The 14,914-nt window shown below is 43.1% G+C and overlaps 1 protein-coding gene across 2 annotated transcripts in view; it reads left to right on the top strand.

Annotated features, from left to right (window-relative positions):
* pitpnm3 (PITPNM family member 3) overlaps nucleotides 1–14,914 on the top strand; it is a 137,237-nt gene that overhangs the window by 116,584 nt on the left and 5,739 nt on the right. For both annotated transcript variants that reach the window (XM_031796225.1, XM_031796224.1), the window contains 5 exons: nucleotides 8,737–8,853; nucleotides 9,304–9,452; nucleotides 9,728–9,877; nucleotides 14,130–14,313; nucleotides 14,598–14,726. In XM_031796225.1, the coding sequence (XP_031652085.1) occupies nucleotides 8,737–8,853; nucleotides 9,304–9,452; nucleotides 9,728–9,877; nucleotides 14,130–14,313; nucleotides 14,598–14,726 (729 nt within the window). The remainder of the gene's footprint in view (nucleotides 1–8,736; nucleotides 8,854–9,303; nucleotides 9,453–9,727; nucleotides 9,878–14,129; nucleotides 14,314–14,597; nucleotides 14,727–14,914) is intronic.

Here is a 14,914-nt window from a genome sequence, read left to right as displayed (position 1 = left end):
AAATCACAGCTGCATATATTCCCCCCCAAGCAGACACATCAATGGCCATGAAATGAACTTCATTTGACTCTATGTAAACTGGAAACCACATATCCTGAGGCAGCATTCATTGTAGCTGGGGATTTTAACAAGGCTAATCTGAAAACAAGACTCCCTAAATTCTATCAGCATATCGATTGTGCAACCAGGGCTGGTAAAACCCTGGATCATTGTTATTCTAACTTCTGCGACGCATATAAGGCCCTCCCCCGCTCTCCTTTTGGAAAAGCTGACCACGACTCCATTTTGTTGCTTCCAGCCTATAGACAGAAACTAAAACAGGAAGCTCCCGTGCTCAGGTCTGTTCAACGCTGGTCCGACCAATCTGATTCCACGCTTCAAGATTGCTTCGTTCATGTGGACTGGGATATGTTCCGCATTACGTCAAACAACAACATTGACGAATACGCTGATTCGGTGAGCGAGTTTATTAGCAAGTGCATCGGTGATGTTGTACCCACAGCGTTTATTAAAACATTCCCCAACCAGAAACCGTGGATTGATGGCAGCATTCGCGCAAAATTGAAAGCGCGAACCACTGCTTTTAATCAGGGCAAGGTGACCGGAAACATGACCGAATACAAACAGTGTAGCTATTCACTCCACAAGGCAATCAAACAAGTTAAGTGTCAGTATAGAGTATAGTCTCAATACAACAGCTCAGACACGAGAGGTATGTGGCAGGGTCTACAGTCAATCACGGATTACAAAAAGAAAACCAGCCTCGTCGCGGACCAGGATGTCTTGCTCCCAGACAGACTAAGCAACTTCTTTGCTCGCTTTGAGGACAATACAGTGCCACTGACACATGTCCCGCTACCAAAACCTGTGGACTCTCCTTCACTGCAGCCGACGTGAGTAAAACATTTAAATGTGTTAACCCTCGCAAGACTGCAGGCCCAGACTGCATCCCCAGCCGCGTCCTCAGAGCATGCGCAGACCAGCTGGCTGGTGTGTTTACGGACATATTCAATCAATCCTTATCCTAGTCTGCTGTTCCCACATGCTTCAAGAGGGCCACCATTGTTCCTGTTCCTAAGAAAGCTAAGGTAACTGAGCTAAACAACTACTGCCCCGTAGCACTCACTTTCGTCATCATGATGTGCTTTGAGAGACTAGTCAAGGTCCATATAACCTCCACCCTACCTGACACCCTAGACCCACTCCAATTTGCTTACCGCCCCAATAGGTCCACAGACGACGCAATCGCAACCACACTGCACACACGCCTCCAACTCAATCATCAAGTTTGCAGAAGACACTAAAGTGGTAGGCTTGATTACCAACAACTACGAGGCGGCCTACAGGGAGGAGGTGAGGACCCTCGGAGTGTGGTGTCAGGAAAATAACCTCACACTCAACGTCAACAAAACAAAGGAGATGATCGTGGACTTCAGGAAACAGCAGAGGGAGCACCCCCCTATCCACATCGACGGGACAGTAGTGGAGAGGGTAGTAAGTTTTAAGTTCCTCGGCATACACATCGCGGACAAACTGAATTGGTCCACCCACACAGACAGCGTGGTGAAGAAGGCGCAGCAGCGCCTCTTCAACCTTAGGAGGCTGAAGAAATTTGGCTTTCCACCAAAAGCACTCACAAACTTTTACAGATGCACAATCGAGAGCATCCTGTCGGACTGTATCACCGCCTGGTACGGCAACTGCTCCGCCCACAACCGTAAGGCTTTACAGAGGGTAGTGAGGTCTGCACAACGCATCCCCGGGGGCAAACTACCTGCCCTCCAGGACACCTACACCACCCGATGTCACGGGAAGGCCATAAAGATCATCAAGGACAACAACCACCCTAGCCACTGCCTGTTCACCCCGTTATCATCCAGAAGGCGAGGTCAGTACAGGTGCATCAAAGCAGGGAAAGAGAGACTGAAAAATAACTTCTATCTCAAGGCCATCAGACTGTTAAACAGCCAACACTAACATTGAGTGGCTGCTGCCAACATACTGACTCAACTCTAGCCACTTTAATAATGTAAAAATTGATGTAAAAATGTATCACTAGCCACTTTAAACAATGCCACTTCAAATAATGTTTACACACCCTACATTACTCATCTCATATGTATATACTGTACTCTATACCATCTACTGCATCTTGCCATCTTGATGTAATACATGTATCACTAGCCACTCTAAACAATGCCACTTTTATATGTTTACATACCCTATATTACTCATCTCATATGTACTGTATATACTGTACTCGATACCATCTACTGCATCTTGCCTATGCCATTCTGTACCATCACTCATTCAGATATTTTGATATACATATTCTTTCAGTCCTTTACACTGTGTGTATAAGGTAGTTGTTTTGAAATTGTTAGGTTAGATTATTCGTTGGTTATTACTGCATTGTCGGAACTAGAAGCAGAAGCATTTCGCTACACTTGCATTAACATCTGCTAACCATGTGTATGTGACAAATAACTTTGATTTGGGATTTGAATATGATATCTGTTATAGCCGTATTGTTATACAGTCTCCTGGTGTCCTGTATAGACTTCATCTGGGCACTGCCAGCTCATCCAGGGAATAGTGATACCATTCAGAGGGCCCTACCTGGCATCAGTGACGCTGTGACTTCAGTTCACTATCCTATTAAGGGGCTCTTTGTCACTGATGGAGTGGGGCCACCGCTGTAAGACAGGGGTCTGCTTCTCCTCTCCATTTCCTCCTCTCAGTGTGTGTCTGAGGGCAAGGTGAACTCACCACTCACCCGGTGTGATAGCGATATGTTCTGCTATTTTCTCATGAGACAGGCATTCATGCAGAGAGATTCAGCAGTGACCTGTAGTAGAGCCATGTGGCCACTGTCCAGATATTAGAATCAATCTGGCCTTTCAGCCTATTCACAGACAGTGCTGCAGGCATGCCAGTGTGTAGAAGTCTGTGTGTGTGTATGTGTGTGTGTGTGTGTGTGTGTCATGCTGAGATGCCACAGCTTCAGCATGGCTCAGTACTGGCAAAGATTAATTATTGACAAAACTTAATCAAAATGCAAATTGTGTTGTGTCTGGAAATGTTTAATTGCTTCATTAGATGACATTAGCTGGGGTCCCATTAGCTGGGGTCCCACTAGCTGGGGTCCCATTAGCTGGGGTCCCATTAGCTGGGGTCCCACTAGCTGGGGTCCCATTAGCTGGGGTCCCACTAGCTGGGGTCCCACTAGCTGGGGTCCCACTAGCTGGGGTCCCACTAGCTGGGGTCCCATTAGCTGGGGTCCCACTAGCTGGGGTCCCATTAGCTGGGGTCCCATTAGCTGGGGTCCCACTAGCTGGGGTCCCATTAGCTGGGGTCCCACTAGCTGGGGTCCCACTAGCTGGGGTCCCACTAGCTGGGGTCCCACTAGCTGGGGTCCCATTAGCTGGGGTCCCATTAGCTGGGGTCCCATTAGCTGGGGTCCCATTAGCTGGGGTCCCACTAGCTGGGGTCCCATTAGCTGGGGTCCCATTAGCTGGGGTCCCACTATTCATGATACAGGGACTACTGTTTTTCCTTTAGATTTTGTAACCAAACAGTCAATTTGGGGCGGCAGGGTAGCCTAGTGGTTATAGTGTTGGACTAGTAACCGGAAGGTTGCAAGTTCAAATACCCGAGCTGACAAGGTACAAAACTGTCGTTCTGCCCCTGAACAGGCAGTTAACCCACTGTTCCTAGGCCGTTATTGAAAATAAGAATTTGTTCTTAACTGACTTGCCTAGTTAAATAAAAGGTACAAATAAATATTTAAAATATAAAAAAAAAAAATGTCATGAATTCCAATCACTGTCCTTGGTGCTGTCTCCACTTGTAGCCTAGGCTGTTTGTTTACCATTCACGTGTTAAAGTCAGTAACAGGCCATATAATTGGTGATGGTAGGCTTATATTATTATAACGTTTGGGCAATGTCCAATTGTCCATGGCTCGAACATGCGGTGCATTTTCGAAATGTGAATGCAACGTGTGTAGTCGAATATTTCCATGTTGAAGCCAATAAAAACCAACTAGATAGGCTACATGTTTGTTATAACGAGGTCTATTGTAGGGTTACTGTATTTTATAACTAGGTCTATTGTAGGGTTACTGTATGTTATAACTAGGTCTATTGTAGGGTTACTGTATTTTATAACTAGGTCTATTGTAGGGTTACTGTATGTTATAACTAGGTCTATTGTAGGGTTACTATATGTTATAACTAGGTCTATTGTAGGGTTACTGTATGTTATAACTAGGTCTATTGTAGGGTTACTGTATTTTATAACTAGGTCTATTGTAGGGTTACTGTATGTTATAACTAGGTCTATTGTAGGGTTACTGTATGTTATAACTAGGTCTATTGTAGGGTTACTGTATGTTATAACTAGGTCTATTGTAGGGTTACTGTATGTTTGTTATAACTAGGTCTATTGTAGGGTTACTGTATGTTATAACTAGGTCTATTGTAGGGTTACTGTGTTATAACTAGGTCTATTGTAGGGTTACTGTATGTTATAACTAGGTCTATTGTAGGGTTACTGTGTTATAACTAGGTCTATTGTAGGGTTACTGTATGTTATAACTAGGTCTATTGTAGGGTTACTGTATGTTATAACTAGGTCTATTGTAGGGTTACTGTATGTTATAACTAGGTCTATTGTAGGGTTACTGTTTGTTATAACTAGGTCTATTGTAGGGTTACTGTATGTTTGTTATAACTAGGTCTATTGTAGGGTTACTGTATGTTTGTTATAACTAGGTCTATTGTAGGGTTACTGTATTTTATAACTAGGTCTATTGTAGGGTTACTGTATGTTATAACTAGGTCTATTGTAGGGTTACTGTATGTTATAACTAGGTCTATTGTAGGGTTACTGTATGTTATAACTAGGTCTATTGTAGGGTTACTGTTTGTTATAACTAGGTCTATTGTAGGGTTACTGTATGTTATAACTAGGTCTATTGTAGGGTTACTGTATGTTATAACTAGGTCTATTGTAGGGTTACTGTATGTTATAACTAGGTCTATTGTAGGGTTACTGTATGTTATAACTAGGTCTATTGTAGGGTTACTGTATGTTATAACTAGGTCTATTGTAGGGTTACTGTTTGTTATAACTAGGTCTATTGTAGGGTTACTGTATGTTTGTTATAACTAGGTCTATTGTAGGGTTACTGTATGTTATAACTAGGTCTATTGTAGGGTTACTGTATGTTATAACTAGGTCTATTGTAGGGTTACTGTATGTTATAACTAGGTCTATTGTAGGGTTACTGTGTTATAACTAGGTCTATTGTAGGGTTACTGTATGTTATAACTAGGTCTATTGTAGGGTTACTGTTTGTTATAACTAGGTCTATTGTAGGGTTACTGTATGTTTGTTATAACTAGGTCTATTGTAGGGTTACTGTATGTTATAACTAGGTCTATTGTAGGGTTACTGTATGTTATAACTAGGTCTATTGTAGGGTTACTGTATGTTATAACTAGGTCTATTGTAGGGTTACTGTATGTTATAACTAGGTCTATTGTAGGGTTACTGTATGTTATAACTAGGTCTATTGTAGGGTTACTGTATGTTTGTTATAACTAGGTCTATTATAGGGTTACTGTGTAGTGTTTAATAAACCATCTTCAATGGACAAGACAAACATCCATGCCTCCTGCCCGAAGAGCCCTTAGGCCCATGTGTGCACACATTGCCTTTTATGCCCATAATACGAGAGATGTGATTTATGATTTCAGGCTTATGAGCCAATCCTACACTGACCAAAAATATAAACGCAACATGTAAAGTGTTGGTCCCATGTTTCTTATCCAGAAATGTTCCATATCCACAAAAAGCATATTTTGCTCAAATGTTGTGCGCAAATGTCTTTACATCCCTGTTAGTGAACTATTCTCTTTGCCAAGATAATCCATCCACCTGACAGGTGTGGAATATAAGGAAGCTGATTATACAGCATGGTCATTACACAGGTGCACCAACACAACACAATGGCACAGATGTCTCACATTTTGAGGGAGCATGCAATTCGCATGCTGACTGCAGGAATGTTCACCAGAGCTGTTCCCAGATAATGAAATATTAATTTCTCTGCCATAAACTGCCTCCAACGTCGTTTTAGAGAATTTGGCATTATGTCAAACCGGCCTCACAATGGGTTTTGGCAATTTGAATGCACAGAGATAACGTGACGAGATCATGAAGCCCATTTATTTAGAGGTATTTGTGACCAACAGTCCCAGTCATGTGAAATCCATTAATTAGGCCCTAATTTATTTATTTCATTTGACTGATTTCCTGATATGAGCTGTAACTCAATAAAACCTTTTAAATTGTTGCATGTTGCGTTTATATTTTTGTTTAGCATATTTAGAAATATTGTTGTTGTTTTAAAATACAGATTGTTTTCCATTTTCCATTGTTTTCCATTTAATTAGATAAGAAACCAAACTTACTAGAAAGATTTAGGTTGAGAAAACCTACGTGCTTCAAATGCAATGCAATTTTGTCTGCTATTTCTGAAGCAGATGGTTTCGTGATGTTTATAAAACATTACATTTGGGAGCAGTATAACAGCATTCTCTTTATATTGGATCTGTATCCAGCTCCTGTGAAAAGTTTGGATGTGTGTCAAACCCTCCATAGTCTATGTTGCATTGACTGTATAATATGCCCACGGGGAGGAATCATGGTGCCTGTAACTGTATTTAGACAACCTATTTTAAACAACTTGTTGTTTCATTTTTTATTAGAATGATATACTTTTAGGCCTTATCAATAGCCTAGTGAATGTAATCTTGCTTATTGACTATGTTTGACATGTCCATGTCCAGACTGTATTTGACCTGTATCAGTGTGAATGCTATAACCGATGTTTAACAATGTAGTTCCATTTGAAAGAAATGCAATGAGAACAATGTGGACTGCAAACATTTAATATATATGTAACGAATATGGGGCTGGCTATTTAACCCACTAGGCTATAGCGGACTAACACTTGAATTGGAGTTGATGAAAACGCAATACGTAAATAAACAACTTGAAGCGACCACATATTTAGCCATTGAGCGTGTTCTGATTAGCCAGTGAGGCGTCAACCCTCGACACACACACACACACCTGGTTTATTCATCAAAACCCAGCCCTTTCGCCCCACCGCCAGCTACTGCTCCCATAATTCCAGTTGTGAAAATATTCTGACACACTCCCGCACCTATAGCGCTACAACCCTTAGAAATTACCCTCTAAGTGTTCCTGAAAGTTTCCTTAAGTCAAACCTGTCCCCAATTATCCCCAATCTCCAACCACCTGTGGTTGTTAGGGCTGAGGTAACGCAGCATGGCGTTACTGTAACAGAGCCAGGGAACTACACCTGTGGTTGTTAGGGCTGAGGTAACGCAGCATGGCGTTACTGTAACAGAGCCAGGGAACTACACCTGTGGTTGTTAGGGCTGAGGTAACGCAGCATGGCGTTACTGTAACAGAGCCAGGGAACTACACCTGTGGTTGTTAGGGCTGAGGTAACGCAGCATGGCGTTACTGTAACAGAGCCAGGGAACTACACCTGTGGTTGTTAGGGCTGAGGTAACGCAGCATGGCGTTACTGTAACAGAGCCAGGGAACTACACCTGTGGTTGTTAGGGCTGAGGTAACGCAGCATGGCGTTACTGTAACAGAGCCAGGGAACTACACCTGTGGTTGTTAGGGCTGAGGTAACGCAGCATGGCGTTACTGTAACAGAGCCAGGGAACTACACCTGTGGTTGTTAGGGCTGAGGTAACGCAGCATGGCGTTACTGTAACAGAGCCAGGGAACTACATCTGTAAACTCCTCTGCTTTAATTTGTCATTAATATCCCACCAGCTCAGCAATGAAGTTGGTTTGAGTCCCAAATGGAACACTATTCCCTATGTAGTGCACTACTTTTGACTAGAGCCATATGGGCCCTTGTCAAAAGTAGTGTGCACTACATATTGAATAGGGTGCCGTGTGGAGTTAGAGGACTTCTCCTTAGCTCAGCTCGTTTAGGGTTATTCACCCTGCTCTTTGAAATGAGATGTAGTGAAGGTGAACTAGAACCACACTGCTACTGTAGCCAGGCTTCATGGAGATTTGACACCCTCTTTTGGAAAGGTCCTGTAGTGCACACTTCTGAGACTCCTTCACCACACATTTCAAATGTGATGCATCAAAACAGGGATAAATTGAAAAATAGGGATATTTTTCATCCTTCTTTTGACATCCCATTTCCTCCTGCCGATGTAAACACTACGTCTGAGGAGGAGTGATGCAGAAAGTAATGAAAGACAAATACGAAGTCCCAAATGGCACTTTATTCCCTTTATAGTGCACTACATATGACCAGGGATCATAGGTCTCTGGTCAAAAGTAGTGCACTATATAAACAATACACTCTTATAAAAGAGCGTTCCAAAAGGGTTCTTCGGCTGTCCCCATAGGGTAAACCTTTTTGGTTCCAGGTATTACCCTTTTTGGTTCCAGGTAGAAACCTTTTCGGTTCAATGTAGAACCGTCTGTGGAAAAGGTTCTACATGGAACCCAAAAGGGTTCTATCTGGAACCAAAAATTATTCTTCAAAGGGTTCTACTTGTAGGTTCTATATAGCACCTTTTTTTTCTAAGAGTGTAGGGTGCCATTTGGGATGCACAAAAACTAAAGAGAAGTGACAGTAAATCTCTTCTCCTCATGCAGAATGTGACTGGCAACCACAGGGTGAATGATATCATCGCCACAGAGGAGGGACCACAGACGCTGGTTGGTCGGTTCATGTATGGCCCACTGGACATGGTGACTCTGACTGGAGAGAAGGTGACAACACAACACAAGACACTGCATCTCAGTGCAAGAGGCCTCACTGCAGTACCTGGTTCAAATCTAGGCTGCATCACATCTGGCCGTGATTGGGAGTCCCATAGGGCGGCGCACAATTGGCCCTGCGTCGCCTGGGTTTGGCCGGGGTAGGCAGTCATTGTAAATAAGAATTTGTTCTTAACTGACTTGCCTAGTTAAATAAAGGTTCAATCAAATTTTAAGAAATTTGCAAAAACTATTTGCCCTATTTACAACACTAGAGTTGCAACACTTTTAAAAGTGTCTGCATTTCAATAAAGTGACATTTATACTTCTCTTATGGTGGTCTGACAAAGGAATTTGCTTTGACAGACATCAACACTAAAGTTTATTGAAGGGAATTAAATTGCGGCCCTGAACCGTACGTATCATATCATCATATAATGAATCGATCTTGTCCTCTCCCAGGTGGACATTCTCCTAATGACCCAGCCCCAGTCCGGCCGCTGGGTCCACTTTGACACAGAGGTGACCACCAGTAGTGGCAGAGTGGTCTACACCATCCCCAAGAGCAAGAAGCTGGCCACCGGGGTCTACCCTATCAAAATGATGGTCAAGTAAGCAAACAACTCCTTTTTATTTCTTATTGATATGCAACCACAGCATGTTTGTTATAGTATGTTAGAGGTTGTATCAGTAATGAAATGGATGCGGGTTGGGACGAGTTCCCATGAAAGTGGAGGAATACTGAATTGAATTACGGCCCATATCAGTGATGGAGGTAAAGTACTGTGAAGCTCTAACTGTGTACTCACAGATTGTTGAATAACAAGGAGCCCCAGAGGTGCCTACAGTAGCAATCATCCTCCCCCTCTCTTTACCTCCTACCCAGGGGAGATCAGACGAGTGCAGAGGCCTACCTGACGGTGTTGCCCAGGGGGATGGAGTGTGTGGTGTTCAGCATCGATGGCTCCTTCGCTGCTAGCGTCTCCATCATGGGCAGCGACCCTAAAGTCCGCCCCGGAGCAGTGGACGTCGTCAGGTAACTCATGCGTGCGAGTGTTTGTGTGTTTGTGTTTGTGAATGTGTCTTCCAGGTTTTGTTTGATTAAGGAGCAGTTCAAGCAGAGAGAAATTATTAATGGAATGTAAATGATAACTCAATTTCAACGCCTACAAGTCATCTGTTCAGCTCAGAATATGATCGTTGTATTTTGTCACATTAAAGGGAGTTTGAAGGAAGTTGCTAACTAGTGTTAGCGCAAATGCTAACTAGAATTTTGTTACTTGAGAGCTTTATTCTAAAATGGATGAGAAACCAAAAAGATCCTCAATCTACACACTATACCCCATACTGACAAAGCGAAAACAGGTTTTTAGATTATTTTGCAAATGTATAAAATAAAAAAATAAAACAGAAATACCTTATTTACATATGTATTCAGAATCTGTGCTATTAGACTTGAAATTGAGCTCAGGTGCATCCTGTTTCCATTTATCATCCTTGAGATGTTTCTTCAACTTGATTGGAGTCCTCCTGTGGTAAATTTAATTGATTCAACATGATTTGAAAAGGCACACACCTGTCTATATAAGGTCCCACAGTTGACAGTGCATATCAGAACAAAAACCAAGCCATGAGGTCGAAGGAATTGTCCGTAGAGCTCCGAGAAAGCCCTTTGGCAGGGTAGCAAAAAATAATCTGCAGTATTGAAGGTCCCCAAGAACAAAGTGGCCTCTATCATTCTTAAATGGAAGAAGTTTGGAACCACCAAGACTCTTCCCAGAGCTGACCGCCCAACCAAACTGAGCAAACAGGGGAGAAAGGCCTTGGTCAAGGAGGTGACCAAGAACCCGGTGGTCATTCTGACAGCGCTCTAGAATTCCTCTGTGGAGATGGGAGAACCTTCCAGAAGGACAACCATCTCTGCAGCACTCCACCAATCAGGCCTTTCATGACTGTCCTGATCAGGTCAGGTTACAGGAGACCACAACCCTACAGATTATCTCTCAACCCCAACAGAGGAGGAGAGCTCTAGGGCTCTGAAGATGTGGGGGTTTTATGACCCCTCACACCCCTGGCAAATCTCAGGCCACAGACAAATTCCTTTGTCCTGTTACTATGGAGAACCAGCCTCAGAACATTAAACATGAAATAAAGGGACTTTGGAACAATGGTTTCCATCAGCCACAATGGTGGTCATGACGATAGATGGAATATGAAAATGTATGTAATTTTTGTTTTGTTATTAAAGGTTAATAGATGACGTTATTACGAAAACATTGTAACATCAACAGTTTACCTAGTATAGTCAACATCAACAGTTTACCTAGTATAGTTTGATGTTTATACATTGTACGTTGTATTGAAAATATCCAAATCAAAGAGAATGTTTTGGTAAATATGAAATGTGAAGTTAGTTGTCAAAAATTGGATCTGAGTAAAATCTAGACCTTGCCTTGTAACTAGTTACGCCCAGAGAATTGCCCTAAAGGGGGTTATGCCCACTTCTGACACGAGGGTATAAAACTTGTGAGTAAATAATTTACAGACAAGACTACGTGACCCAAGCTGCAGCCAAGGTCTAAAAAGTCAACAAACCCAGAACGCAACACAAGTTTGAAGACAAAGAAATCTTTTTCTACCCAAGCTACAGATGAGTAGCTGTGTCTAAGCGGGTGAATTGAAGCCGGACCCCCTAGCATCCAATCCCAACGAATCGTGGTATCGAAACGGTTTCATTCCTATGCTGTGAGCTCTGAGCTACAGAGCTGTCTGTCCTCAGAAGACCCCTTCCAGAGCAAGGGTGAGGGAACAGACTCCTAAGCCAAAAGGACACTGACATCATGAGGGATGACCAGAAAAGTGCGTCATCGAGCAGCCTGAATGGTCCACGCAGAGAATCCTCTGAGATCTTCCCCACGTAATTACATCATTATATTCTGACCCATAAGAGCGGCAGTTTGGGGCAAGGCTAGGGTTAGAATAGCATAGCTGACAAATTCACCCAAATGTATATTTCTTTTTCCTCTCTCTATGAAATCCCCATTTTGGGTAACACGCGCCATAGTGTGTTGGCCCGTTATACTAAGTTCTAATCAATAGCCTATAATGTGTTTTGTCTACGTGTATCTTTTATCATCATTTTAGCTTTCTCATAAATAAATATTCAACTAAGATTGGTGTGGTACGAACTCATTGGTGAGACCCGGGTCCGTGCATATTCACAGACTATACGACGTTCAGAACGAGATTGTAGAGGTAACTGGTTAATTAGCGGCTGTTTTAAAATCGATATTCTGATATTCTTTGAGGTAATTTGGGAATTAGAAACTCAATATAAACTAGTTTACCCATGGTGCCCCAGGTTAATGAGTTAATAATCGCTTGATTCAGTTAATCGCGCAATTATAAACTTTTAATAATTCAATGAACAACAGACGTCATATTAACTAATACAACATCACGACAGGCCTTTATGGTAGAGTGGCCAGAGGGAAGCCACTCCTCAGTAAAAGGCACATGACAGCCCGCTTGGAGTTTGTCAAAGGCACCTAAAGACTCTCAGTGTAACGTCTGTTGTCGGGAGAAGGAGAAGACCAAGGTGCAGCGTGGTAAGTATTCATAATACCTTTTAATCAATATGAATACTTGAACAAAAAAACAACAAAATGACAAACGAAAAGTTCTGCAAGGTGCAATACACAAAACAGAAAACAACTACCCACAACCCATAGTGGGAAAACAGGCTGCCTAAGTATGGTTCTCAATCAGAGACAATGATTGACAGCTGCCTCTGATTGGGAACCATACCAGGCCAAACACCTAGAAATAAAACACACAGAACAAAACATAGAATGCCCACCCCAACTCATGCCCTGACAAAACTAAAATAGAATCATAAAAAAGGAACTAAGGTCAGGACGTGACACTCAGACCATGAGAAACAAGATTCTCTGGTCTGATGAAACCAAGATTGAACTCTTTGACCTGAATGTCAAGCATCACTTCTGGAGGAAACCTCGCACCATCCCTACGGTGAAGCATGGTGGTGGCAGCATCATGCCGTGGGGATGTTATAGCGGCAGGGACTGGGAGACTAGTCAGGATCGAGGCAAAGATGAACGGAGCAAAGTACACAGAGATCCTTGATGAAAATCTGCTCCAGAGCGCTCAGGATCTCAGACTGGGGAGAAGGTTCACCTTCCAACAGGAGAACGACCCTAGGCACACAGCAAAGACAACACATGAGTGGCTTCTGGACAAGTCTCTGAATGTCCTTGAGTGGCCCAGCCAGATCCCGGACTTGAACCCGATCGAACATCTCTGGAGAGGCCTGAAAATAGTGACACTGTGCAGTGACACTCCCCATCCAACCTGACAGAGCTTGAGAGGATCTGCAAAGAAGAATGGGAGATACTCCCCAAATACAGATGTGCCAAGCTTGTAACATCAAACCAAAGAATACTTGAGGCTGTAATTGCTGCCAAAGGTGCTTTAACAAAGTACAAAAAAAAACGTTGTGTGTTTTTTATCTACATTTGCAAAATGTTTTAAATAATTAGCTTTGGGCCTCCCGGGTGGCGCAGTGGTTAAGGGCGTTGTACTGCAACACCAGCTGTGCCATCAGAGACTCTGGGTTCGCGCCCAGGCTCTGTCGTAACCGGCCGCGACCGGGAGGTCTGTGGGCCGACACACAATTGGTCTAGCGTCTTCCGGGTTAGGGAGGGCATGGCCGGTAGGGATGTCCTTGTCTCATCGCGCACCAGCGACTCCTGTGGCGGGCCCGGGCGCAGTGCGCGCTAACCAAGGTTGCCAGGTGCACGGTGTTTCCTCCAACACATTGGTGCGGCTGGCTTCCGGGCTGGATTCGTGCTGTGTTAAGAAGCAGTGTGGCTTGGTTGGATTGTGTATCGGCGGACGCATGACTTTCAACCTTCGTCTCTCCCGAGCCCGTACGGGAGTTGTAGCGATGAGACAAGATAGTAGCTACTAAAACAATTGGATACCATGAAATTGAGGAGAAAAAGGGGTAAAATTTTAAAAACAATTATTAGCCTTATGGGGTGTGTTGCTTGATAACGGAAAAAATAATTTAATACATTTTAGAATAAGGCTGTAAAAAGTAAAGGGGTCTGAATACTTTCCGAATGCATACTGGACATAAGAAATAAGAAGAAAAAAAAGAAAAGAAACCATAAATCTCAGAGGAATATTATTGATGTCAGTCTGTCTTTATGTTCAGTGAAAACGATAATTCTCAGAGGAATTTATCTAATTATCTTTGTGTCCAGACACTGGCAGGACCTGGGCTATCTTATCATCTACATCACAGGGAGGCCAGACATGCAGAAGCAGCGCGTGGTGTCATGGCTGTCCCAACACAACTTCCCCCAGGGCATGATCTTCTTCTCTGAGGGCCTGGTCCACGACCCACTGAGACAGAAAACCATCTTCCTCAGGAACCTAGTGCAGGAGGTACATTACATACATGATACAGTGGATATATTTTTCTTGCTCTCTATCTCAACTCCTTGTCTTTGTGTATATCTTCCTCTTTTTCTTTCTCTCTTTCTTTTTCTCACCCCGTCTATATATATATCTCATTCTCTTTTTTCTCTCCCTTTCTTTCTCTCTCTTTCTCTCTCTTCCTCTATTTCTCACTCACACTTCCTTGGTTCTCACATTAACATTGACTGTGGGCCTCCATCCCTCTGTCTTTCTTTCTTTCTCTCTCTCTCTGTTCTATCTCTCTCTGCCAGTGTCACATTAAGATCAACTCAGCCTATGGCTCCATGAAGGACATCTCCGTGTACAACATGCTGGGTCTGAGTCCTTCACAGATTTATATTGTGGGCAGGCCTTCCAAGAAGTACCAGAATCAATGCCAGGTAGACATCAGGGGACTGTACACTCCTCTTCTACTTTTCTTTAACGATCAAGCTAATGGCATTGACTCACTAATAGCTATCGATTGTGTTTTGATGTATCTATTCCGGTCTGTCTGTGGCTTTTGTTCTTTCCTGTCACTCTCCATCTCTCTCTACCTGTTTAGTGTTCCATTCTTTATCTAACATGG

The sequence above is a fragment of the Oncorhynchus kisutch genome, linkage group LG18 (genome assembly GCF_002021735.2).
Source record: "Oncorhynchus kisutch isolate 150728-3 linkage group LG18, Okis_V2, whole genome shotgun sequence".
NCBI classification, from domain to species: domain Eukaryota; kingdom Metazoa; phylum Chordata; class Actinopteri; order Salmoniformes; family Salmonidae; genus Oncorhynchus; species Oncorhynchus kisutch.
Note: the sequence above shows the minus strand (reverse complement) of the source record. Positions and strands in the feature narration are given on the sequence as shown.